A 25,558-nucleotide genomic window follows, 5' to 3' on the forward strand; every position below is an offset into this window, starting at 1 on the left:
CCTTCCCAGGAGACTGGACTCTGGTTGTTCCAGTATTTAAAGTGACTAAAAATAGTAGGAGACTAAGAAAGAGTAGCCAGCAAGATAGGAAATTCTCCATGTCCATGTGGTGTCCTGAGAACTAACGTGGCCATTTTTGTATGATGCTACTAAGACGTAGAGTAACATAGAGTTGTAATTAGATTTGGTGACTTCTTCAGGAAGTTTCAGTGGAGCACACGACATTAAGGAAACAATCAGTGATAAGGAAGCAGAATTTATTGTCATAGATCATTCTTCCAGAAATTTTGTTCTGAAAAGGAATCAATACATATGGCAGTAGCTAGAGGGGTAATAGGTGAATAAGAGAGTTTTTTGTATTGTTTCAAGACAAAAGTTACTAGAGAATTTATGCTGAGGGAATGATGCCTTGAAAAGGGAGTATTGTGAAATCTGGGAAGGCAATCTAGAGTACCAGTATAAGAGCTGGCCTCGGAGAAAAAACAAAGATAGTTTAGCTGTTGGAAGAGGACAAAGGGTTGAAAGTGAGGGTACAGCCAGGTTGTTCACAGGGGAGAGATGTCTGATGTGTCTTGAGTGTGTCTAGTGTCATTTTAGAAAATGGGAGTGTGAAGATACTAAGAAGCATAGCAGGATTGTTGAGGGAGGATCACGTACCCATTTGAGATTTGAGTCTTGAGTCTTGAGTCTCATTAAAATGAGGCCTGTTTTCCTCTAGCCTGTCATGCTGCACTGGATTAGACATAGAGTAGGTAGAAGTAGGGGCGCATTGGACAAGAGTGATGGACAATGGAAAGGTCAGTAATTGGCAATCCTGATGCAGCCCACAGATTGTCAGAGGGTAGAAAGTATAATGCCGGAAATCAACATTATTTAGGTAGAGCAACATCACTCCAAGATATACCCTGTTGAAGTTACAAATTTCAACAGGAAAAAAAAAAAATCAGGCCTTTTTTTTCAACCTCTTCTCAGTAATTCTTAATGCCAATGTCAAAAAAGCAAAATTAATCTAAGAATTTGAAGCACAAATTATGTACTACAGCAGAAGCTTTATTATACATAATCAAACTTGGAAGAACTCAGGCAGTATATCCTGAGTTCTTCCAAGAATGCTTTTAGTTCAAGAGCCCTTTTTGAAAAAAAAAAATTCAGACAAATCAAATATAATTCAAAATCAGGGTGAATTACGTTAAGGATAGGATTAGATCAAGGCAACAGACCTTGCACCCTCAGATTCTAGAAATAATAAACTAAAAAACGTTTTAATTCATAACTCATTACTTTCCTATGTACCTTTAAATTTCCGAAGTAAGTGGTTTTTTTCTAAAAGAGGAAAATAAATCGCAGGAGGCATATCATGGTGAATTTGAAAACACTTAAGAAGAAAATGAAAATCCTTAAAACTTCCAGAGAGAAAAACCAGGTTTCCTAAAACTGAACAGTAACACTGGGTTAAAAAAAATAAATAAATAAAGGAGCAATATTTTGAAAGCATTCTAAGGGAAGATAATTTTGAACTAAAATTCTATACTCAAATCAAAAGAAGACATGGTTGGAAATCTGTTTTAGAATATGTATACCTCTCTTAAATAATTACTGAACTACATATGCTAATTTTTTTAATTAATTCAAGAGGAAGAAATAATGTAAGTGGAACAATGGTCAGCCAAGAAACCAGTAAGCCTCATTAATTTAAACAGACGCTGATGGCACACTAAAAGTCTAACAAACCAAAACTTCTAGATAACATCAACATGGCAGGTGGTTCAGGGAGAGAGCAGAGATAAGGAAATTTATGCAAAGGTGCTTACTGTGGCCCAGAGCTTTCAAAACAGATACTTCTTGGCATTGATAGAAAATTATTCATTAAGAATGTGTATTGAAGTTGTTCAGTGGTTTCCACTGTAAGAATAGAAAGAAGACTGTAACTTCCAAATATGAGTTCAGAGGGAAAAGGAGGGCATAGGAAGAGGACAATCACACAATAAATATAAAACAATATAAAATGGCAGGTGAAACTCTAAACACATCAGTAATCATGACAGACGTAAGTGGTTTAAATTGCTGGTTAAAAGATAAATGTGTTTTTTAAAATTCAGCTAGGTTCTCTTTAATAGAATTGTAGTACCAAAATTGAAATCTGAGATAGGTTGAAAATAAAAATATTCAAGGCAAATGCTAATAAAGGCAAAGTGCATGCAAATATAAGTGGCAGTAAATTTAAAAAGTGTTTAAGTATAAACATGAAAGGAGCAAATTATCAAAAAGACGTAATTGTCATGTGCTCTCTTACGCTCCTAACAACATAGCTTTGAAAAAACCTCAAATAAAATTTACAAAATATCAAAAAAGCACAAAAAGTAAGGATATAGAGAATTTTAATAAAAACAATTTTGTTGAAGTAGGTTTATTTATCACCAACCAAAAGAGCAGTATTACTTAAATTTCCTGTCCCATTAACTACCCTCACAGACCACAGTTGTTCCTGTGATTTTACTCAAAACCAATTTAGGAGCTTGTCCTTTATTCCTGGCCTGTGTGGCTTTTACTCTACTCATCATCCCTACCCAACATCCACTACCCCTCTCCCCACCCTTTCTCCAATATCACAGAAACTGAATTCTTTTCCCCAGAGTTCCCATCCTTGCCTCATGTCTCAGGGCAATTCTATCCCTTTTGGAGGCCAATTTCCAATTCTATATATTAACACCATCCCTCCTCTGCAGAGGATAAAGAAAAGAAAGAAGAAGAAAACGTTATCTTAAGAAAGAACCCACCTAGAAGGATGAAGTAAAGCTAAAAATAAATTAATATTCACACATTACCATTTTTAATCTCATCATATTAGTATTTTGGCAAAGAAGTGTTAAATAAGATATAACCCATTAGAAGATAGCTTGTAAATTATAATTTTACAGTTTTCTCATTATTCATATTGTTTGTTTTCCTAAAGATGAAAACGAATGCAGGACCAAGCCAGGAATCTGTGAAAACGGACGTTGTGTTAACATTATTGGAAGCTATAGGTGCGAGTGTAATGAAGGATTCCAGTCAAGTTCTTCAGGCACTGAGTGCCTTGGTAAGTTGACATCCAAATATATTATACTTGGTAGATAAAACATCTGTTCGTGATGTCATCACAGAAGAGCTCCACTTATATATTCTTGTCTGCTAAACAAATCCCCCAATCTCAATAATCCACATTGTTCTTCCTAAAGGTGCACAGCTATTAAAATGATATATTTGTACCTGTGTGTGTTATATGCACATCTATGTGTAATGTAAATAACAATCTTAAATAGTCTTTCTAAGATTAAGATTAATTAAGCTCTTTGGAAAATTTGGCTTCAGTAAAACTTACATCAGAGGATGACTTAATTCCCAAAGAAAATATTTGCAATATGAGGTAAGTTCTGCCACAATTAATGCAAAATAAATGCCGTATTTCAAAAATGCAGGGAAGGTTAATTTTTATATTGTGGTACAGAAAAAAATGTTTTACAAAACTTCTTTATGGGAAATACAAGTCTCAGACATTATATTGTATTTTAATGCTAAAATGCATGCATTATAAATCATTGTAGTTAATTATGGCAGCTGTAAAAAGTATGCTGTAGTAAAATTCAAGGTAAACAAAGAAGAGCAGTAAACTGACTCATCACTTGATTTAGGAGTATTTCAACTATATCAGATTTTTTTCTGAACGATGTCATATGCTTCAAATTCTAAGAAATTTTTGATCAAGAAAACATTTTTTTGTTTATTGTTATCTCCAATCTATACCTTGACAAACTTCAGTCTTTTAGGAAATAGGAAAAGTAACCTACATATAAAGTGTAATTTTCCGTTCATGTTATTAACAGTTTTGCTAGGATTGTTTATAAAACTATATTAAAGATTTAATTGACTTTTATATCTGAAAAAAATTTATATTTTTAAAAAATCTACTCAGTCCAAATGTTTGAACAGTCTCTCAGATGTAGAAAATATGAGATATCAGATTGAATAAGTACTACGCTCATAAAATATAGTCTAGAATTTGCTTTCCAGAAACTAATCCTGGCACTCATTTGCTTATTTAAAGGAAAATAATTTAATTTTATTTTCCTTTCCCTTCTATTCTACAGAAATGGTAGTTCACTATCATTTAGTTGGCAATGGATTAGAGGAAAAAATTTATCTATTTCTAAATTATAGTATCACTTTTTGTCAAATTTAATAAACTGTAGTCTGTAGTGAAAGAATATGTTATGAACTTAACTACCAGCAAAACTTTGTAATCATTAAGCTGTCTTAATTATTCCTAAGGAGGAGATTCTTGACTGCCCTGCTTAATTTGAAAGCCAGGATAATGAAATGTCAGTTCCGCATCCTTAACTCTTCCTACTTTGCCATTTCAGACAATCGACAGGGACTCTGCTTTGCAGAGGTATTGCAGACAATATGTCAGATGGCATCCAGCAGTCGCAATCTCGTCACTAAGTCAGAATGCTGCTGTGATGGTGGGCGAGGCTGGGGCCACCAGTGTGAGCTTTGCCCAATTCCTGGAACTGCCCAGTACAAAAAGATATGTCCTCATGGCCCAGGATATACAACTGATGGAAGAGGTAAGGAGTTGAGGAAATTTATTCATATAATCAACACATTAAATTTTATGAATTCAGATAAATATGAAGTAAAAGTGAAAAATTGATGCACTAAAAAGAATAGCTAAAATGTTTATACTTTGATATTTATATTTGATATGTGTTTGCATATATATGTATATAGAAAGAATAATCTTTGCTAATGCTTTAAAGATTTTAAGAGTTAATCTTCCTATCAGACCTAAGGGGTAGAATGTATTACTCCCATTTTAACAGATGAGGAAAATGAAGCACAAAGCTAAGGTAACATTAAGTAATTTTCCCAAGATCACACACTTTTTAAGGTATGGACCCAGGAATGGAACACATCTGTCTGACCCAAAGGCCATGCTTGTAGCCCCCAAACTATACTTGCCTTATTTAAATAAATATTGCTTATTTGAATGCACACAGGGACTTATTCTATCTGCAATGTCTTCACAGACTAGCAAGTCTCATAACTGATTAGTCCTTTCCATTTCTTGTACAACCGATATATTAATGTCCTAAAAAAATACGACTTTCCTCCATTTACTGTATGAACTCCTAACCTTGTGCATGACAACTTTGCTAACCAAAGCCTTTCTTCACAAAGCTTTTCTTCAGAGTCTATTCCAAATGTGAATTTGAGGCCAATCCAAGGGAAATTATCACAGATTCCAAACTAGTTGGACTTTGAAGGGGTAGCTTTCTAGATTCCCCCCAGAATAATTCATGCTTAGATTACAAAACGGGTAGTCTTAAACAGGGCTTTCATCAGAGCCTTCCTTTATCTCTTCCCATCACTTGAGATTATTTTTCTGTCACATCCATGTTGCTGTTCACCTGAATGATGAACAGGTGCTCTGGTGCTATTGCGAATGTTTGCAGTTATCTTATCTCCATTTCTTAATTTCTCTTCAATTCTAACCAGTTTTACCCTTGCATATATGTTAACTCCTGATTGTTTTTGTTGTTTTGGTCCACAGATATTGATGAATGTAAGGTAATGCCAAACCTCTGCACCAATGGTCAGTGCATCAACACCATGGGCTCATTCCGATGCTTCTGCAAGGTTGGCTACACCACAGACATCAGTGGAACGTCTTGTATAGGTATGGATGGGCACCTCTATGTCTGGGGATTTGGGGGCTAATCAACTACTGTTTCCTACAAGTCACTCATTATCAGTAAGTGTCTTTATTGTGGAGCTTTGGAATATACATTTTATTAAAATGATGCCATCCTCTCGATAATGTGCTTCTTAATCACACAGCACTTGGCCTTTGTCCAATGATGTAGGATGTAGAATTGTTTACGTCATCCAAAAAAAAGTCTGTTCAATCAGGGAAACAAAAATTACAAATACGTACTTTCAACATTTTGTATTTTAATTTAAAATTGAAAGTGCACATTTGTTTGTCACTCTTTGAATGAAGGAAAAGGGCTTTTTCTTATGAATATGTGTATGTTAAGAGAATGTTTTCCATGTTTCTCTTTGCTATTTTTTTGCATAAAGTATGCCAAGTAAGCATTACCTAAATAAAATTTCCAGCTGCGGAGCATTCTCAGTACAGAATCCTTCTACCGTTTTACAGTTTATTTTTCTTATTCAATTTGTTATTGTCTCACTCACACCAATTTATGACTGTCATGGGGCAGAAGGGACTTAAGACTTTCGTTGAGTCTTTCCAAAGTATCGGGGGAACCCACCCCGGATAATTCAACTTGGGTTCTTTTCTGTTTCCCTAAGTGTCGGCTGGTCTGAGAAATAAAGGGAAAGAGTACAAAGAGAGGAATTTTAAAGCTGGCTGTCTGGGGAGACAGCACATGTTGATAGGTTCCATGATGTCCCCCAAGCCGCAAAACCAGCATGTTTTTATTAAAGATTTTCAAAAGGGGAGGGAGTGTACAAATAGGGTGTGGGTCATAGAGAGATCACATGCTTCACAAGGTAATAAAATAATTGCAAGGCAAATGGAGGCAGAGCGAGATCACAGGACTAGGGCAAAATTAAAACTGCTAATGAAGTTTCAGGCACACATTGTCATTGATAACATCTTATCAGGAGACAGGGTTTGAGAGCAGACAACCGGTCTGACCAAAATTTATTAGACGGGAATTTCCTTGTCCTAATAGGCCTGGGAGCACTACAGGAGACTGGGGCTTATTTCATCCCTTATCTGCAGTCGTAAAAGACAGATGTCCCCAGAGTGGCCATTTTAGAGACCTACCCCCAGGAACACATTCTCTTTCTCAGGGATGTTCCTTGCCAAGAAAAAGAATTCAGCAATATTTCTCCTATTTGCTTTTGAAAGAAGAGAAATATGGCTCTGTTCCGCCCAGCTCTCAGGCAGCCATACCTAATGGTTAGCTCCCTTGTTCCCTGAACATCACTGTTATCCTGTTCTCTTTTCAAGGTGCCCAGATTTCATATTGTTTAAACAATTTGTGCAGTTAATGCAATCATCACAGGGTCTTGAGGCGACATACATCCTCAGCTTATGAAGATGACAGGATGAAGAGACAGGCATAGGAAATCACAAGAGTATTGATTGCAGAAGTGATAAGTGTCCATGAGACTGCAGTAAAGACAGGCATAAGAAATTATAAAAGTATTAATTTGGGGAACTAATAAATGTCCATGAGATCTTCACAATGTATGTTCTGCCATGGCTTCAGCCGGTCCCTCTGTTTGGGGTCCCTGACTTCCCGCAACATCAAAGTATTCAACTTCATTTTTATTAAAGAAAAAAATGTTCTCCTTTATATTTTATTAGCTTACTTGATATTCTATCAAATTACCTATGTCAATAACAAATACACCTGGCATTAAAAGGTTAAGAAAACCCAGCTGACTTCTTTGAAACAGAAGAGCATGAGTAATAGAGAATAGGCCATTAATCATGAGCATTCAATATTCTGTGGGCATCAACATCATATGTTATGTGGAGGAAATGGAGATTGTCTGCTATCACTCAGAGTCTGAGTAGGAAAGAGATGGCACATTTCAAGGAGGACAATTCAAGGAGGGTCTAACAAAAGGACTGTCTATACACGTGTGAGCAGTGTATACAAAAGCCAGGAGGCATAGTGCTGTGTGCTGGAGCTGTACTACCCCTGGGCCAAAAAAAAAGAGGCAGAGGTTATTGGAACCCGAAAAAAGAAAGTTGTGCTCAGAAGAGTGCCTTGAGAGGACCTGTGACAGCTGATCCAGGGACTCAGCCAGTCTGAGCCTATCTTGCAGGGAGGGAATTGAGGAAATAAGGGCCAGATAGAAGAAGAGAGCAAGGAAGAGCCTCTGGATGGAGTCCGTAGAGCTCCGACTCCTGGGCCTGAGAGCAGGGTGGACCAGGGTGAGGACTGAATCTGAAGGGGAAAGTGGAAAGTTTCCAGCACCATATGTGATCCCACAAGATGCTTAAGGGAGCCTCCGTAAAGAGAGTTTAAGAGAACTTGTGCCACATCCATGTGTCAAACATAGAGAAACTCTTACTAAGTTTATGATTCTCAGGATTGTAAACCAAAGTGTATTAATCTAAAGAATTTAGTAATTTTGAACCCAGACAGTTGTCTAGACATCATAATATTTACCCAAGATCTGTAGATTGATTTACAAAGTAAACCCGTATGTTACTTTAGAGAAAATCATTCTGTGCATCATTTCTTTCTGGCTATATTCCACTTTAAGTTGAAGAGGAAAAACAAAAAGAATGAAGTGAGAATATGGAAGGCAGAAAGAGTCCAGTTGTTTTTTTAACCAGTAATTTAATCTTCGCATCACTTTTACTTAGACCTTGATGAATGCTCCCAGTCCCCGAAACCATGCAACTTCATCTGCAAGAACACTGAGGGGAATTATCAGTGTTCATGTCCGAGGGGGTATGTCCTGCAAGAGGATGGAAAGACGTGCAAAGGTGAGTGAAGAGTCTCTGACAATCGTGACCCTTGTCTGTATCTTTTCTTTCAAGTGTAAGTATTAGATTATCAGGGATTATGTTATGTGCATCACCTTCATTAAAAGGTACCTTCCTAGTGGCCATGTTATTGCTCAAAGAAAAACTCTACCAATAGGCTCATTGCAGGAGGCAGAGAGGATTAAAACCCAAGTTAAAACAGTTTGCTTCTTATAGAAAACTACACAAATTTTAAAAAATAAAATGTAACAAAATTTTGGTGTGGGAAGAGATAGAAACAAATCACTGAAACAAGATTTTGTTGTTGCTTATCTAAGCTTTTATTTTCTAAGCTATCTTTATTATGGGTTTACTGTGAAAAAGTGAAAATAAATAGGTAAATTTAAATTTTTTGCTTAGGTAGTATCAAAAGTAATTATTTATCGAGCTAAATTAGATCATTAAAATAGCTTCAATACTATACTCATATATTTGATTTTATAGTAAGCCTCATCAGAATGAAATTAATGGACTGCAGAAATTTTTAAAATACAGATTATTCTCAATAAAATGAGGTTTTATTTCCAACGCATATCAAAAAAATAAAATAATAACAAGCACTGCTTGGATCTGTTTAGTGAACTGATATGGGTCCGTGTTGTACATTGTTTATAAATGAGCATGACTAAAGCGTTTTTTAAGCTGTAAAATAATGAATTAGTCTTGCCTACATCTTATGTGGTACATTTATTTTTTTTTATTTTTTATTTTTTTTAATTATACTTTAAGTTCTAGGGTACATGTGCATAACGTGCAGGTTTGTTACATATGTATATTTGTGCCATGTTGGTGTGCTGCACCCATCAACTCGTCAGCACCCATCAATTCATCATTTAAATCATGTATAACTCCCCAATGCAATCCCTCCCCCCTCCCCCCTCCCCATGATAGGCCCCAGTCTTATGTTATATATTGCCTTATTTGCCCTATCATCCTAGCCCATAATATTTATTCTGCTTAAATATGTAAAAAGAAACTGTTTTCCATACGCCTGTGGAAATCTACGAAGCTTCCAGCAAAAATGTAGACAAAATGCTTCTAATGGAGCATGTGCATCTCCTGTGACTTCACAAGAAAGGAAACATAGCCAGATAATCTACTGTGGTTTTCATTGGCTTCTCTCTAATTTCAGACCTTGATGAATGTCAAACCAAACAGCATAACTGCCAGTTCCTCTGTGTCAACACCCTGGGGGGGTTTACCTGTAAATGTCCACCTGGTTTCACACAGCATCACACTGCTTGTATCGGTAAGACAAAATTACAAATGGGAAATTTTACAAACTTCCAGTAAATACATAAAAATTGTATTTAAAATTATAAACAGAAGAATGTCCTGGTGCTTATATTCATAACCAATACCCCATAATGAGTGGTCTAAAGAAGTTGCTCATAATATAGATATTTTCAAGAACAATATCCAAAGGGGGAAAAAAAGGCCTTTGTAGTCCAAGCACAAGGCACAGTAGCCATATTTCAAGCAGCGCCTTTATATCACATTCTCAATATAACCATGGTGTTCAGACAAAGTATGATTGAAGGCTCCCTGTAATTTAGAACATGTTAACAAACACACTGAGCTTTTATTTTAGAAGACACATGTTAAGGAACTTTCCGTCAGTGGGCCCTCAATTACCTCAAAATATGCTCTCATCTCAAACCTCTTGAAATACACTGTTTCTTACCACTTTTGTGTTTAATATGATATAAATTTTCCTAAAATGCCATTTTTACATCATGAAACTTAGGTTTTCATACATTGCTTTTTACTTCACATGAAATTTAAGACGTCATAATTGGAAAGTTTGACGCTCTGCTTCTTGATGCTTTGCCAGACAACAACGAATGTGGGTCTCAGCCTTCGCTTTGTGGAGCGAAGGGAATCTGTCAAAACACTCCAGGCAGTTTCAGCTGCGAATGCCAAAGAGGGTTCTCCCTTGATGCCACCGGACTGAACTGTGAAGGTTAGTTGATTTGCTCAAAAAGTCTTAGTCTATTAACAGTAAACCATATATATTTTTAACTTCCAAGACACTCAATGAGAAATTGGGATAATCTCAAAAAAAAGAAAAAAAAAAGTATTGAACAAAATAGGACCCAGCAACTGATTCCTGGTCATAAATTTCTATGTATCACTTTGGGGACAGAGGGAAACTTAGATGCAGTGAAACAAAAATTCTGTGATTACGAATTGACTTTTAAAGTGACTGTTGACTAATCATGGATCTGATAAAGAATTGAGTTGAAAAAGAATTCTGTGCCTAATATGGTTTGCAGTAGTGTACAAGCATACCAGAAAAATAATAATAGTTGACCTTTGTTCCATGATTCTTAAATGTATAAGAATTAAATATCAAAAGAATCTGTCATCATAGAGAATTGAACAAATGTACTGAACATGCTAGGGTGAAATGATGGCTGTTTCTATTTTTTATGGCTCAAGCTCCTGCTTCACTCCTTCACTTTCCTACAGTGGACCTTGGTCTCCTCTTCCTGTAAAATCCAAGGGAACATTTAAGTGGGAACAAAATAAGAACATGCTTGCAGTTAAGAAAATTTCATATAGTACTTCACTATATTGCAAGTGCTAGTGTATGACAAGAAAAATGTATTAGGATTAGTGTCTTATAAAACACCCATGCCAGGATCATGAGACTGTATTTATTTCCCTTACATTCTTAGATCGTATTGCAATTTATAGTTTTCTTGATTTTAATCACCCTTTTAACATTAACTATTCTTAGAAATATATGATTTGGATCTCTAGAAATATATTTAAAGTATTTAATTTGCTCTCTATAAGTCTTGTGGGACTTTTGTATGTATCTCATTTTCAGCAAAGAAAAATTCAGTGTTTAAAATGTCAGTTTTAATATTTTATCTTTCAAATCATTGACACATTGAAAGTATTCTGAACCTACAGCTGTTTGCCACATGCGAGTTCAGCCTGTGACCATCCCCATAAGATACCATTTATTAATTATCCATGTAAATTTGTTACACACCTCAGACATGCCAATTTTATTTTACTCTTTATGGATAGATTTCAAAGATTCAGTTGTCATTCCAAAAAAGCATGCATAAATAAACAAATTATTCCACATGTATAATACACCACATCTTGTCTAAAAATAACATATTTAAATACTTAAGAGGGATTTGCATCTAATTAATCTTGAATGGTAATAAAAATTTTTACTTGCAATATAATTATACTTTTTAGGTATCTCTGTAATGCTTCTATCCTCCCCAAAATGAGGATTATATCTTAGTCACTTTCAAACTTACTGGAATATGCAATGCAAATACATTTATATATATGTGATTTACCAAATAAATCATACCATATGCAGTTAATTAGTTCAAAAAGCACACCATTTGTAGTTGCTGTGGTTGACTTGCTGAAATTGAGATGTTACTTAGAGCACTGACGTGCCATGGTCTGGTGGAGAGCAGAAGAATGAGGTGGTCTCTTATCTCAGAACTGTTCCTCCTACCACCACTGACTGATAATCATGTGACCTGGAAAAATGACAGACTCTCTGTGTGTCATGTCTTGTGTGTTTGTTCCCATGATAACAGTTACCCCAGGTTTCGCTGGGAGTGCATTTAAAAATAGTAGAAGAAAGTGACATGAACGTTTTGCCGGGCTTGTTTTTGCAGATGTTGATGAATGTGATGGGAACCACAGGTGCCAACACGGCTGCCAGAACATCCTGGGTGGCTACAGGTGTGGCTGCCCCCAAGGCTACATCCAGCACTACCAGTGGAATCAGTGTGTCGGTGAGTGCACTTTTCTTCCTGAAAGTATCTCTGAATAAGATGAACAAATTGTGAGGGTTGAGGTTTCAGTATAGCCTTTGAATTTTAGACTTTAAAACCAGGCCTTAAGACTGATGCATGGGGACTCATTCTGCTAGTGTGTATGTTTGAAAATATCTACAATAAAAAGTTTGTTTTTAAGTACATAAACGTTAACTAGAGGTTTCTTTATTTTAAATTTCTGCTAATTTTAAGTTTCTGAAGATGATGTTAAGAATCACCATCTTTGTTTGCCAAGGTCAGCCACTTTTTTGTCTGTAATTTGATATCTTTAGATTTCCCATCCATTCCCCTCATACGAATCTAAAGGAATTCACGTCAACTTAATGAGGACAGTCCGTGTGTACTCTCCTGTCACATAGATGTAATAAAGGATGGGAAGTGTTTTAAGGTCAAAAAAGTACCTACTTATAGCAAATGCTGTTGGCAACTCTAGACAGAAGTGTTTGTAAAATAAAATACATGGGCTCTCAGCTCTGTTCCTTGCATTGATAATAGTCACTGAAATTCTCCTTTTAAGGAGCGATTGATCAAAGAGAACATTATTCTCTACTTGAATAGCCAGCTGACTTACTTAGCATATGCCTAATTTCTTTGCTCCATTTGAATGCCCTTCACAGACCCTCCAACGAACACATTTTGACGCTAGATGCTGGCATAACCGAGCAGAAAGGGGCACTGGGGTCCTGCAGAGAAATACCAGGGTGCTTCCTGTTTCTGTGTAGTAATTAAAATTACTTCCCAGGTTATTCACATATTGAATTATTGTGATCCACTAGATAAATTAGTCTTATTGTATCATTTGTGGTCTTCTCAAAAGAAATTTCTAATGACAGCTTAGTGAATTAAGAACAAAAAATTCAAGATAAATTTCAATGGAGAGAAAACCATGCCAGGTCAAAGACAGACGCTTTACCACACCACGAATATACACTCATAGGAGGAAATGCAAAACCAATAAGTGATCAAAAGTTAAAGACAAGACAGTTTCAAAAAATTATTAAAATTACCAATTAGGCAGTCAATCAAAATAACTGTATAAATTTAATTCACTCTTTTCCTCTTCATAGAAAAAAGAATGTTGCAGAACTCCTTATCCCTAGATTTATTGATTCATAAACAAAGGCAAAGTCTTTAGAATATCAGGAACAGTATTTTTTACATAGCTATTAAAATAATGTAAAACATTCTGTAGGTTGCCTATTCACTCTGATGATAGTTTATTTTGCTGTGCAGAAGCTCTTTAGTTTAATTAGATCCCAGTTGTCAATTCTGGCTTTGTTGCAATTGCTTTTGATGTTTTCATCATGAAGTCTTTGCCCATGCCTATGTCCTGAATGGTATTGCCAAGGTTTTCTTCTGGGAATTTTTTTTTTTGTTTAAGACAGAATCTCGCCCTGTTGCCCAGGCTGGAATGCAGTGGCATGATCTCAGCTCACTACAGCCTCCGCCTCCCAGCGTTCAAGTGATTTTCCTGCCTCAGCCTCCTGAGTAGCTGGGATTACAGGAGTCTGCCACAATTCCTGGCTAATTTTTTGTATTTTAGTAGAGATGGGGTTTCACCATGTTGGCCAGGCTGGTCTTGAACTCCTGACCTCAGGTGATCCACCCGCCTGAGCCTCCCAAAGTGCTGGGATTACAAGCATGAGCCCAGCCTCATGCCCGGCCTCTTCTAGACTTTTATGGTTTGGGGTTTTACTTTAAGCCTTTAATCCATATTGAGTTAATTTTGTATAAGGTGTAAGGAAGGGGTCCAGTTTTAGTTTTCTGCATATGGCTAGCCAGCTTTCCCAGCACCATTTACTGAATAGGAGATCCTTTCCCCATTGTTTGTTTTGTCAGGTTTGTCAAAGATCAGATGGTTGTACATGTGTGGTTTTACTTCTGAGGTCTCTGTTCCTGTGCCATTGGTCTATATGTCTGCTTTGGTACCACTACCGTGCTGTTTTGGTTACTTTAGTGTTATTGTATACTTTGAATCTATCTGGTCCTGAGCTTTTTTTTGGTTGTTAGGCTGTTCATTACTGCCTCAAAGTTAGAACTTGTTATTGGTCTATTCGGGGATTCGACTTCTTCCTGGTTTAGTCTTGAGAGGGCGTATGTGTCTGGGAAATTATCCATTTCTTCTAGATTTCCTAGTTTATTTGCATAGAGATGTTTATAATATTCTCTGATGGGTAGTCTGTATTTCAGTGGGATCAGTGGTGATATCCCCTTTATCATTTTTTTATTGTGTCTATTTGATTCTTCTCTGTTCTTTATTAGTCTGGCTAGTGGTCTATTTTGTTAGTTTTTTCAAAAAGCCAGCTCCTGTATTCATTGATTTTTTGGAGGGTTTTCCATGTCTCTGTATCTTTCAATTCTGTTCTTAGTTATTTCTTGTCTTCTGTTAGCTTTTGGATTAGCTTGCTCTTGCTTCTCTAGCTCTTTTAATTATGATGTTAGGGTGTCGACTTGAGATCTTTCTAGCCTTCTGATGTGGGCATTTAGTGCTATAAATTTCCCCTAAACACTACTTTAGCTGTGACCCAGAGATTCTGGTACATTGTCTGTTTGTTCTCATTGGTTTCAAAGAACTAAAGAGCTTCTACACAGCAAAAGAACTATCATCAGAGTGAACAGGCAACCTATAGAATGGAAGCAAATGTTTACAATCTACCCATCTGACACAGGTCTAATATCTAATATCAGAATCTGCAAGGAACTTTCTGACACAGGTCTAATATCCAGAATCTGCAAGGAACTTAAACACATTTGTGAGAAAAGTACCAACAACCCCATCAAAAAGTGGGCAAAGGATATGAACAGACACTTCTCAAAAAAGGACATTTATGTGGCCAACAAACATATGAAAAAAGCTCAACATCACGGATTATTAGAGAAATGCAAATCAAAACCACAATGAGATACCATCTCATGCCAGTCAGAATGGCAGTTATTAAAAAGTCAAGAAACAATAGATGATGGTGAGGCTGTGGAGAAACAGGAAAACTTTTATACTGTTGGTGGGAATGGAAATTAGTTCAACCATTGTTGAAGACAGTATGGTGATTCCTCAAGGATCTAGAACCAGAAATATCATTTGACTCAGCAATCCCATTACTGGGTATATACCTACAGGAATATAAATCATTCTACTATGAAGACACATGCACATGTATGTCTATTGCAGCACTATTTACAATAGCAAAGTCTTGGAACCAATCTGAAAGCCCATCCTATGGATACGACTGGGATTAAAGAAAATGTGGGTACATATACACCGTGGAATACTATGCAGCCATAAAACGGAATTGAGAGTATGTCCTTTGCAGGGACATGGATGATCTGGGGAATCTGGAAGCCATCATCCTCAGCAACTAACACAGAACAGAAAAACAATACCACCACATGTCTCACTCATAAGTGGGAGTTAAACGTGAACACATAGGACACAGGGAAAGGAAGGGAATAAACACATGGCGGTGGCTTTTTAGGGGGGTGGTGGGCAAGGGAGACCTAGATGGGTCATAGTGCAAGCATCGCACCATGGCACACTACTCCTATGTGAACCAACCTGTACATTCTGCACGTGTATTTCCCGGAACTTAAAAAGGTAAAATTTAAATAAATAAATAAAAATAATTATATAAAACAATTTTATTATATTGTAGTGTTTACAAAATATGAAGCCCACCACTTTAGTAAATACCATGGACTTCTTGGTTAATTCCATAGACCTTAATCCAAAAGAATGATTCTCTAGTATTTCATATTGTGACAGTTTAAACAAAATTTTTTTTAAGGAGAACATCAGTAGAAATAGGAACATGCATGGAGTGCCAATTTAATTTCAAAGTTTTTCAGTTTCCTGAAGTTTTTGTTTCTAAACATGTAGCACAAAACTAGCTGCACAGGTTTCTACTAAATGTGGAAGTTCTGTTTAAAATAGTCTGACTTAAAATCAAGATGGTGTGGTGTATCCCAATTCCCCTTTATGAAATCCTGGGGTGGGCACTTTGACAAGGTAGTCACCCCCAGAGCAGCTCGCACTGGAGTCCAGCCAGAAGCCTGTTTGCCTTCTAATCAGGAGAAACTCCATGAGCAGAGGAATAAATGGTTTCAAAGATGAGTCTAAAACTAAAAATACATGAGCAGATATCCCTAATTGCAGGTATTAATTTGTAAGCTTGTTCTACTAAAATGGGTACCTCTAAGCAGCAGGTGCCTGTGTACGACACATCAGGGATTTATTTCAACAGATTCTAGATTCTTCTGGGCAGCGTTGAGGAATCCAGCTTGTCTCTGATAAAATTGCTGACTTTCTTCCCTTGAATTCCAGTAACGCCATTGGATTTTTAACTCAAATATATGGCAGAAATAGGGTGAAATACCCCTTCAGGAAACTAATAAAAGCAACAAGTTAGCAAAAGAAAAAGAATTAGTATAAAACACAAATTAAAAAGCCACAAACATTTTTTATCTGTCACTACTTGTGTGAATATCTTCAGCCATTCATGTGATTGATGGGGGAATACAGAAGGAAGCATTTCAGACAGATTTCCTCAGGGCTCCTTGTCAGTGGTCAACACTGTTAGTCAATGCATCAGATAGTTTAAACCAGCAAAATTGTAAACCTATTATGTTACTAAACCTACCACCAGTTGGAGAAGAATGAAAGTTCTTTGAAAGTGTTAATGCTGAAAAAAGCTTTCAATTCAAACTAACACTTCAGGGAGTTTCCTGCCAGTTGTCACAGAGAATTTACAACATTCTGGTAGATAGAGTGTACAGATGTAGGGAACATTCTCAACTATTTATAAGCATTAGAGTTATTCCAATACAATTATTCAGAATTGGAAATATGTAAATATTAACATTTGCATATGAAGAAAAATTATGTCTTCAAATATGAAGACTTTGTGTTTTAGTATTAGTAACTTCCAGTTGCTTCTATAGCCTGTTCACAATAATTCATGCATAGTTTAATGAGGCTTGAATCAGTTCAAAGTATATGTCAGACAGGAATATATTTATTTAAGTCTATAAATTTTAATCATGATACACATTTATAGAATATAAATATGAGATATCATGGTGCTTGCAAAATGTTACATATTTTAAATATTCTTGTGATATGTTTAAATGTAATTTATTCAGTTAATTATTTTGCCTGGTAATTTTCTTCCTAACATAATATCTAATGGTATATTCATGGCAGGATCATTTTATTAAATTGTAATCTAATTTAGATTCCCTGTTAGGAGAGAAACACTGCATAGGAATGTCAGATCTAATTATAAAAGCAGACGAGCCTTTGTGGCAGAATTCCAAGTCTCTTGTATATAGAAGTAAAATAGCAGTTATAGTTACATCATATGTAGCCAAGCTACTGAGAATTTATTTATTGTATCTGCATTCTTCCCCTGCCATAAAGGCTAAGAATTTTCACATATTAGATAATCAGCATCTTTTATATTGAGTGATTAAGAAACCTACATTTAGTGGTCTCCTTTAATTCTGAGACTATCAGAATCATGATACAAAAATGTACCTAATAACATCTACCCTTTGAGTAACTTCTGTCCTGTACTTAACGAAGTTTAATTTCCTGTCTGGGAGGCCTCTTCACTGAGAGCCTGTGTGCATCCTCCAGATCTCACTAAGCTGCTGCAGATCCCTCGCTTCCCCACTAGGTCTTGTGTCCTCCGCGCACGCCTACTTGCACATGGGCCTGTTTCCCTACGTGGGCTGAAATATATGCTTGTCACATATTAGGTAAACAGACACTCTTTGCTCCACATGGAGTCATAAGAATTGAAAGAATTCCATGGAACAGATGTGATTTGTTCCCAGGGTGAAATTTGGATTATAAAAAAAGCCCAAAGAAGTCAAGCCGCGTGCTGTGTATCAACCAGACAGTTAAGGCAAAATTATAATCTCTGAAGTTGAAAGCATAATCAGACTTTGATTTTGTAAAAATGATAATAGCAACTGAAAGCATAACCTATAATTATCCAACTACCAGGTATTTATAGTATAGTGTTAGTCATTAAGCGAGTAAAAGCTATGTGCTGGCTGATAGCTGGATGCAAACCTGCCTCAGAAGGCGCAGTCTGCACCCAGTGGGTTCTCAAGCATTTTAAACTGAACTAGTTGTTAGTTCAATTGATTTAATTAAATAGTGTTGATTTCCATTGTTTTCATTTAGGGTTTATGCATTTTTTAAGGGTTTTTTTTTTTTTTTTTTTTTATGCTTTCGCCTCCTATATAATGAAGGTCTGGGGAATTGCTGGGGGAATGGATACAAATACTTACAGGGATTTTAAACAATCTATATATCAAACGTCTCCCTTTTAAAGTGTACAGGTAAATGGGTTTGTAGATTCTCACAAAGGTACGCAGTCGTTGATACTACCAGTTTCAGAACATTCTCATCACCTCCAAAAGAAACACGGTGTCCAAGAGCGGTCATTTCCTGTTTCTCCCCCACCGACAGGCCCTGGCAACTCATTTTCTCTCTATCTCTAAGGATCTGCCTGAGATATAGGCTTTTGAAGTAACCTTCTGTTAAGAGAATAGAAGAGTTATTCACTAGGCAAACTGCAAATATCTGTCCCCAAGGGCTGCAGACATATTTAGAAACAGTACAAACAGAAAAGAACAAAGCAAGGGTTTTTTAAAGCCACAATTTAGGGGAATTATTTTCATTAATATGCTTTGCAAATCAGTTGTCAGAATAAAATAAAATACCGTGTTAGAGTTATTTCTGCCATAAAATCACAGGCACTTGAGACTCCAGACTTGTTCACATTTTGCTCTTGCCGGCTTCCCCGTGTAAGAGTTTCTTTCTCCGTTTCACTAGATGAGAATGAATGCTCCAATCCCAATGCCTGTGGCTCTGCTTCCTGCTACAATACCCTGGGGAGTTACAAGTGCGCCTGCCCGTCAGGTTTCTCCTTCGACCAGTTCTCCAGTGCCTGCCACGACGTGAATGAGTGCTCATCCTCCAAGAACCCCTGCAATTACGGCTGCTCCAACACGGAGGGGGGCTACCTCTGTGGCTGCCCGCCTGGGTACTACCGAGTGGGACAAGGGTAAGGCGGCCTTCAGCCTCACCACCCAAGGAATACATGGTTCCTGAGTGAGTTCAGGCCACCCACCGCTGCAGGGAAGAGTACAGTGTCTAAAAGCCAAGCCGCAGAAGCATTGATTAGAGCTCTTAGGGTATGCAGATAAACACCAAGAAAGCACACACGGACTCTGCTCAGGGTATAGGATTACTTCCTTTGCGATGAGCATAAAACTTGAATTTGTATGTAAATATCACTCTTTGCTCCTGTTATTAAGGGCCTGAATTGATTCAATCTGACCCAAGGCCAGAGACAAGCAGACGTTTAAAAATCCCGCTCACATGTTGCCATGGATACCTGGGCTGTGAGGTGGAAGTGGAAATGGCCTTGCCACAGGTTCTTCTACAGTTTCTGGAAGGTGCTAGCACAGTGATCACTGAGGAAGGAGTTTGTCCCTTTCTTTGCTCGTGTGGATTTTCTGTTGCCCAGAGAGAGGATGGTGCCTAGTTTGATGTGGTGCCACCCAGCACAGGCCCGGCCCACAAGACAGGCTTCCCTCCAACTAGGCACACTGTCTCAAGTTCCATGGGCTGTGGCCTAGGTGCTGGCCATTTGCATCCTTCCAGGAAGGCCGTGGTGCTCAGTAACAAAGAAGATGGGCATTTAGAGGTCAGTCCAGGTTGCCTTCTTTGAAAGGAGCATTGTGCAAGGCAGGGACTGAAAGGAATGGACCAAGTCTGTCCAACAATAGTGTATTGTCGTACACTATTGTGTGACACTTAAAACATACACTTAAAACAAAAGGCTTGGTCTAGACAAAGGTCATTTAGAGCCAATTCATTGACTCACTAACCAAAATACAAGTTCAGAAATCTCAGTTTTTAAAGCAGGGAGCTTTGTTATAAGCAGCAAATACAGGCTTCAGGCCCCTGAAACAATGGAACCTCTCTTAGTGTTCTCTTTGGAAATTCATACCTTGCTTTTACCTTCTGGAGTTAATTATGCTCAGTACTTCAGTCTAATTAGGATTGAAAATTGGGGAAGCACGGGGTTCACCCTCAGAAGAATTTCTGTGTCAAAATAAGGGAAAATTTCATCTATTGTGTGTTAAAGAATTATAGGGGATGGTAGCTAATCCCTGTAATCCCAGTATTTTGGGAGTCTGAGGTAGGAGGATTGCTTGAAGGCAGAAGTTGGAGACCAGCCAGGGCAACATAGCAAGACCCTATCTCAACAAAACATTAAAATTTAAAAAAATTAGTTGGATGTGGTGGTATGTGCCTATCGTCCCTGCTAATTTGGAGACTGAGGCAGGAGGAGCTCTTGAGCCCATAAGTTCGAGGCTGCAGTGAGCAAGATCGTGCCACTCTACTCCAACTTGGGGGACAGAGCAAGACCTTGTCTCTAAAAGAAAAAGAGTTGCAAAGAGTATTAGGGTTTTATGTTTTTGAGTTTAGAGTTTGCTCTTTTGGTTTCGTGTTTCTGAAGAATCTGCTCTACCACTGGAAAACTATGGTCAAAGTCAGTGATAAAATCTAACAATACTTTGCTTTTTGCAAATAGCCACTGTGTCTCAGGAATGGGATTTAACAAGGGGCAGTACCTGTCACTGGATACAGAGGTCGATGAGGAAAATGCTCTGTCCCCAGAAGCATGCTACGAGTGCAAAATCAATGGCTATTCTAAGAAAGACAGCAGGCAGAAGAGAAGTATTCATGAACCTGATCCCACTGCTGTGAGTACATCCCACTTTGTGTTGCCACAAAATTTTATCCATATGGAGTCATGTAAACAGTGCAGTTCATGTCGTTTTCAGCCTCATTCAAGTTAATCATACCTTGAATTTAATGGATAAATTAATGGACCCAGTATGGAAAAGACAAGTACATTAAAATGATTGAATTATTAGATCAAAACACAAAGCTTGGGAGAAAAGACTTTAAGATTCACAGTTCCAGAGCATTTTCTTTTGTTGTAGTTTTTGATTTATGCAGGAGGGTATGTCCATCTAGGAAAGAGCTATTTTTGCATGATTCAAAAAATGAAATTATTTTTAATTTGTTCAGTTCTGTTTTATAAATGCATAGCATACAAGACTGATTTTAATTTTCACTAGGGAAACCAAGTAGGTCTCATATTCTTTGATTTATTTATAAGACAGCTGTTCCTGCATTAAAAACTTTTGTCTTCCAAATCACTTGTATTCTTTAAGGAACTGAAGTTGGAAATGGCCTGCCTCTGATATTTCCTTTCCCTAATGGCATTTCAGCAGTGTTTAAAGGGGTGGGCTGCAAACTACCTGGTTTTGAACATAATTCCCTGGCCCTCCCTATCTATTACCTCTGTTACATAGGGTGTGTTTATTTAACTTCTCTCAGCCTCAGTTTTTTCACCTGTAAAATGGGACTAATACTTACCTCTGAAGGCTGATGGAAGGGTTAATTGAATTGAAACACGTGAACTGCCTGGAACAATGCCTGACATATATAACCCACGTGTTCAGTTCCTGTCAATGATGAATATCTCATATCTAGAGATCTTGGTGATTTTCCCAAAGATCTGGGGACAGCATGAGGTCATCACTCACCACTCTTTGCAGTTAATATGACTGAGAAACTACCCCACCAAAAAACCTAATCAACAACTAGCTGGCTGTGTGAATTGGACAACTTGCTTCAGTTTTATGGGCTTCAGAAACTTTGTCTATATGACCTGACTTCTCTAGCCAAAAAGTTTATGATGCTATTTTATAATAATAAATAAGCCAGTGTTACATTTACCATAAGTAGACTAAGATACCCAACTGATGTTTAAGTATGACAGTTGAGATATTCATCAAGTTCCCAAACTACAAATCCAGAAGTTCTGCTTATAAACTTTCCCATTGGGGTACTAGGATATAATCCTGCCTGAACACTGATGGGCACTTCTGGGTCACCATTGCCAAGTTCTTACTTAGCAGGTACCCAATCAAAGCACTGTGGTTTTTATCCTATCTTACTTAAATATCATTTGTACCCCTCCCAACCCTCTGAGCAAAAGTCAGACTTGGTTTATCTGGACCCTGCCCCACTGGCTTTTACCAAAGATGCTGGTTGGAACTGGAGCCCTGAGAAGTCTGCAGATCACTCACTCTGTGTACCTCTGGTAGCTCCCAGTAAACTCACTCATCATTCACTTACCTTACAAATCAAAGCCCAGCCTTCAGCCAGAAGAGTCCCCTGGGCGCAGTCCCTGCTGATGCTCAACAGTAGTACTTCTCATTTTGACTTCAGAAAAAAAAAGAAAAATCATTACCTAAATTTTCTTTTATAAAAATTATTAATTAGCACAATATTTCATAAACTCATCAAAAAATGTTGAAATGTGAACACTCTGTAGGCCCAGTCCTATAACTTTAATTACCTCGTTAAGGCTGAGTGAGAAGTCATAAAGATTTACAGGGCATTCTCGATGGAATTGGCCTTTTCTTCCAACTGACAAAAATGTACAATAGCCTCTTTCACAGCCACTGCTGGTAAGGAGAGTGCAGAAAGCGGGAGTGGGAAGCCACAGCCTGTCCTTGTGACCAAAACCCCTGCAGCTGATCTTTTTCTAGTCCTCTGCTTGTGCTGTAGAAGCTCGTTCCAAATCATTTCCTGCTCTTCCTCCAGGTTGGACAGATCAGCCTAGAGAGTGTCGACATGGACAGCCCCGTCAACATGAAGTTCAACCTCTCCCGCCTCGGCTCTAAGGAACACATCCTGGAACTAAGGCCTGCCATCCAGCCCCTCAACAACCACATCCGTTATGTCATCTCTCAAGGGAATGATGGTGGCATCTTCCGCATCCACCAAAGAAATGGGCTCAGCTACTTGCACACGGCCAAGAAGCAGCTCATGCCCGGCGCATACACACTGGAAATCACTAGCGTCCCTCTCTATAAGAAGAAGGAGCTTAAGAAACTGGAAGAGAGCAATGAGGATGACTACCTCCTCGGGGAGCTTGGGGAGGCTCTCAGAATGAGGCTGCAGATTCAACTCTATTAACCCTTCACAGACTTGGGCCCAGGCGCAAATCCTAGCACAGCCAGTCTGCAGAAGCATTTGAAAAGTCAAGGACTGATTTGAAAGAGGAAAAATAATAATAACTCTGTTTCTGTCCTCCCTGTCTTAGACTTTGAATGTTGACCCTCACAGGGAGGGATAATTTAGACTCTGGTATGGCCAAAGATTTGAGCACAAAGGCAACCGTGGTTACTGTATTTTTTATATAACTTCATTTTAAAATATATTAAAAGAAACCTAAATGTTCAAGATATCAGCATATGGCACTAAATGCACAAAAATAATGTGAGCTTTTTTTTTTTTTTTTTCCTGTTAGCAGTCTATAACACTTTGGGTATTTTGCTATAGTTGCTAAATAAAAAAATATAGATGTTTATTTATTTTTAATGCAGTAATATATGGAGAAATGAACAAACTATGTAAACAAAAGGGAAACTCACTTGTTTTCTTTAGATTTATAAATTTGAGCTATTTCTTTTAGAGGGGCTTTTTAAAAATCCAATAGATACAAGAGATGTTTCCTTTGGTTTTCTGCCAGTCATCCAGCTGATACACACCTGATGATTTTAAAGAAAGCCACACAGAGCTGAATGGGCAGTGTAATCAATAATTTAAAAGACATGAATGTCATTAGATCCTTTATAACGTAGATCGAAGCCAAAGCAGCTCATTTGTGACAACATTTCACATCACCAGACACACCAGGCAACGGAAGATGAAGCACAACCACTGTAGCAAAATACCTTGACTGCTTGTGAGACCATTAGCATTGCAGGCCAAACCGTACTGTATTTCCTTCTCATAACCTCAAGGAACCACATGTGCTACCCACAACACCTCATTCTTACCCAGGGTGCGCTGCGTACTCATGGTACTGTAGGCAGCTGAAGAACCGCCGTTCCTTTGAAAGGGAACACCTGGCGTTCTGTAGTGTTGCGTGCTGTCTTAGACAATGGTGCATTTATTATGTTCAAGTTATTTCAGGATTGCCATATGTGCAAACAAATCATGCAATGCAGCCAAGGAATATATGTTGTTGTTGTTTTAAACCCATTTTTTTTTTTAGAATTTTCATTAATGCTGTAGTTATACACCATATGCCTCGTTTTATAGCCTATTGTGTATGAAAGATGTTTGTACAATGAATTGATGTTTAGTTTGCTTTAGTCATTTAAAAAGATATTGTACCAGGATGTGCTATTAAGAGTACGTACCCATTATTCTTCTCAACCCAAGAACCCGTTCCCCTGGACCAGTGACCAAACCTCATATGTGAAATGGCCAAAGCACAGGCAGACTCCCAGTTGTTCCTCTCAAACCTGTGCTGACCAAAGATGAGTAACCAGTCATACCCAGTGTTTTGAGGTTCTATTGTTTTTTTTTAAAAAAAAAAACTAAAAAATAAAAGGAACAGTGTAAATTTGTAATCAAGAGTTTGTGAGGAAAAGCTTATGGTTTTGGTTTTGTTTGTTTTGTAGGTCTATGTATCAAATATGACACTTTTCTTGCAATAAAGCTTATTTTGGGGTAATTTTCTGGCTGAAAATTTTATGAGACCACAATCCCTGTTGTATTTGTGGAAGGGGCTGGGAGCTTTGCCTGTGGGAACCTGTATTAAAGTAACAGACAGAGAGCCAGACACACAGGAAAATAAAGGAATGCTGGCAAATCTGTGAAGCAAAGTCAACGTGTGTTCAACTGATGATTTTGATTTGAAATTACATTCAAATAGAAGGACATAAAGTCATTTACTTCTGCATAAATTCTAAACTTCCTGGGACCCATCTTTCTGGAAGCTTCAAAGAATTCACTTCATGCTAATGCCCCCTTAAAGTATCCATGAGGAAGTGAAACATTCTTTTAGAGAATCTTACTTCTTTAAGGTAGAAATTTCCCAAACTCAAGTTTTTAAGCAAAGGTAATAGTGGGCATACCCCAGGCCAAAAGGCATCTTCAAAAATAATCCAAACCACATGTCTTAAAATGGTGTACACTTTATTCAGTGGAGAAGTGGATAGATTTAACAAAGTATTTAACATGAACTCTCTTCTGATACACTGCTGGAACAGGCACAGAAAT

General features: G+C 37.5%; 1 protein-coding gene across 1 annotated transcript in view; it reads left to right on the forward strand.

The window, feature by feature from the left end:
- The window catches only part of FBN2 (fibrillin 2), a 135,883-nt gene extending 110,873 nt beyond the window's left edge, over positions 1 to 25,010 (forward strand). The window contains exons 46-55 of the mRNA XM_017877579.1: positions 2,954 to 3,079; positions 4,401 to 4,607; positions 5,594 to 5,719; positions 8,399 to 8,521; positions 9,693 to 9,809; positions 10,395 to 10,523; positions 12,223 to 12,342; positions 19,226 to 19,457; positions 20,997 to 21,168; positions 23,087 to 25,010. Coding sequence (XP_017733068.1) covers positions 2,954 to 3,079; positions 4,401 to 4,607; positions 5,594 to 5,719; positions 8,399 to 8,521; positions 9,693 to 9,809; positions 10,395 to 10,523; positions 12,223 to 12,342; positions 19,226 to 19,457; positions 20,997 to 21,168; positions 23,087 to 23,461 — 1,727 coding nt within the window. The 3' untranslated portion in view covers positions 23,462 to 25,010. The remainder of the gene's footprint in view (positions 1 to 2,953; positions 3,080 to 4,400; positions 4,608 to 5,593; positions 5,720 to 8,398; positions 8,522 to 9,692; positions 9,810 to 10,394; positions 10,524 to 12,222; positions 12,343 to 19,225; positions 19,458 to 20,996; positions 21,169 to 23,086) is intronic.
- Positions 25,011 to 25,558: the final 548 nt, after the last annotated feature.

This window comes from Rhinopithecus bieti, unplaced genomic scaffold (assembly GCF_001698545.2).
Source record: "Rhinopithecus bieti isolate Rb0 unplaced genomic scaffold, ASM169854v2 scaffold_10351, whole genome shotgun sequence".
Lineage (NCBI taxonomy): Eukaryota > Metazoa > Chordata > Mammalia > Primates > Cercopithecidae > Rhinopithecus > Rhinopithecus bieti.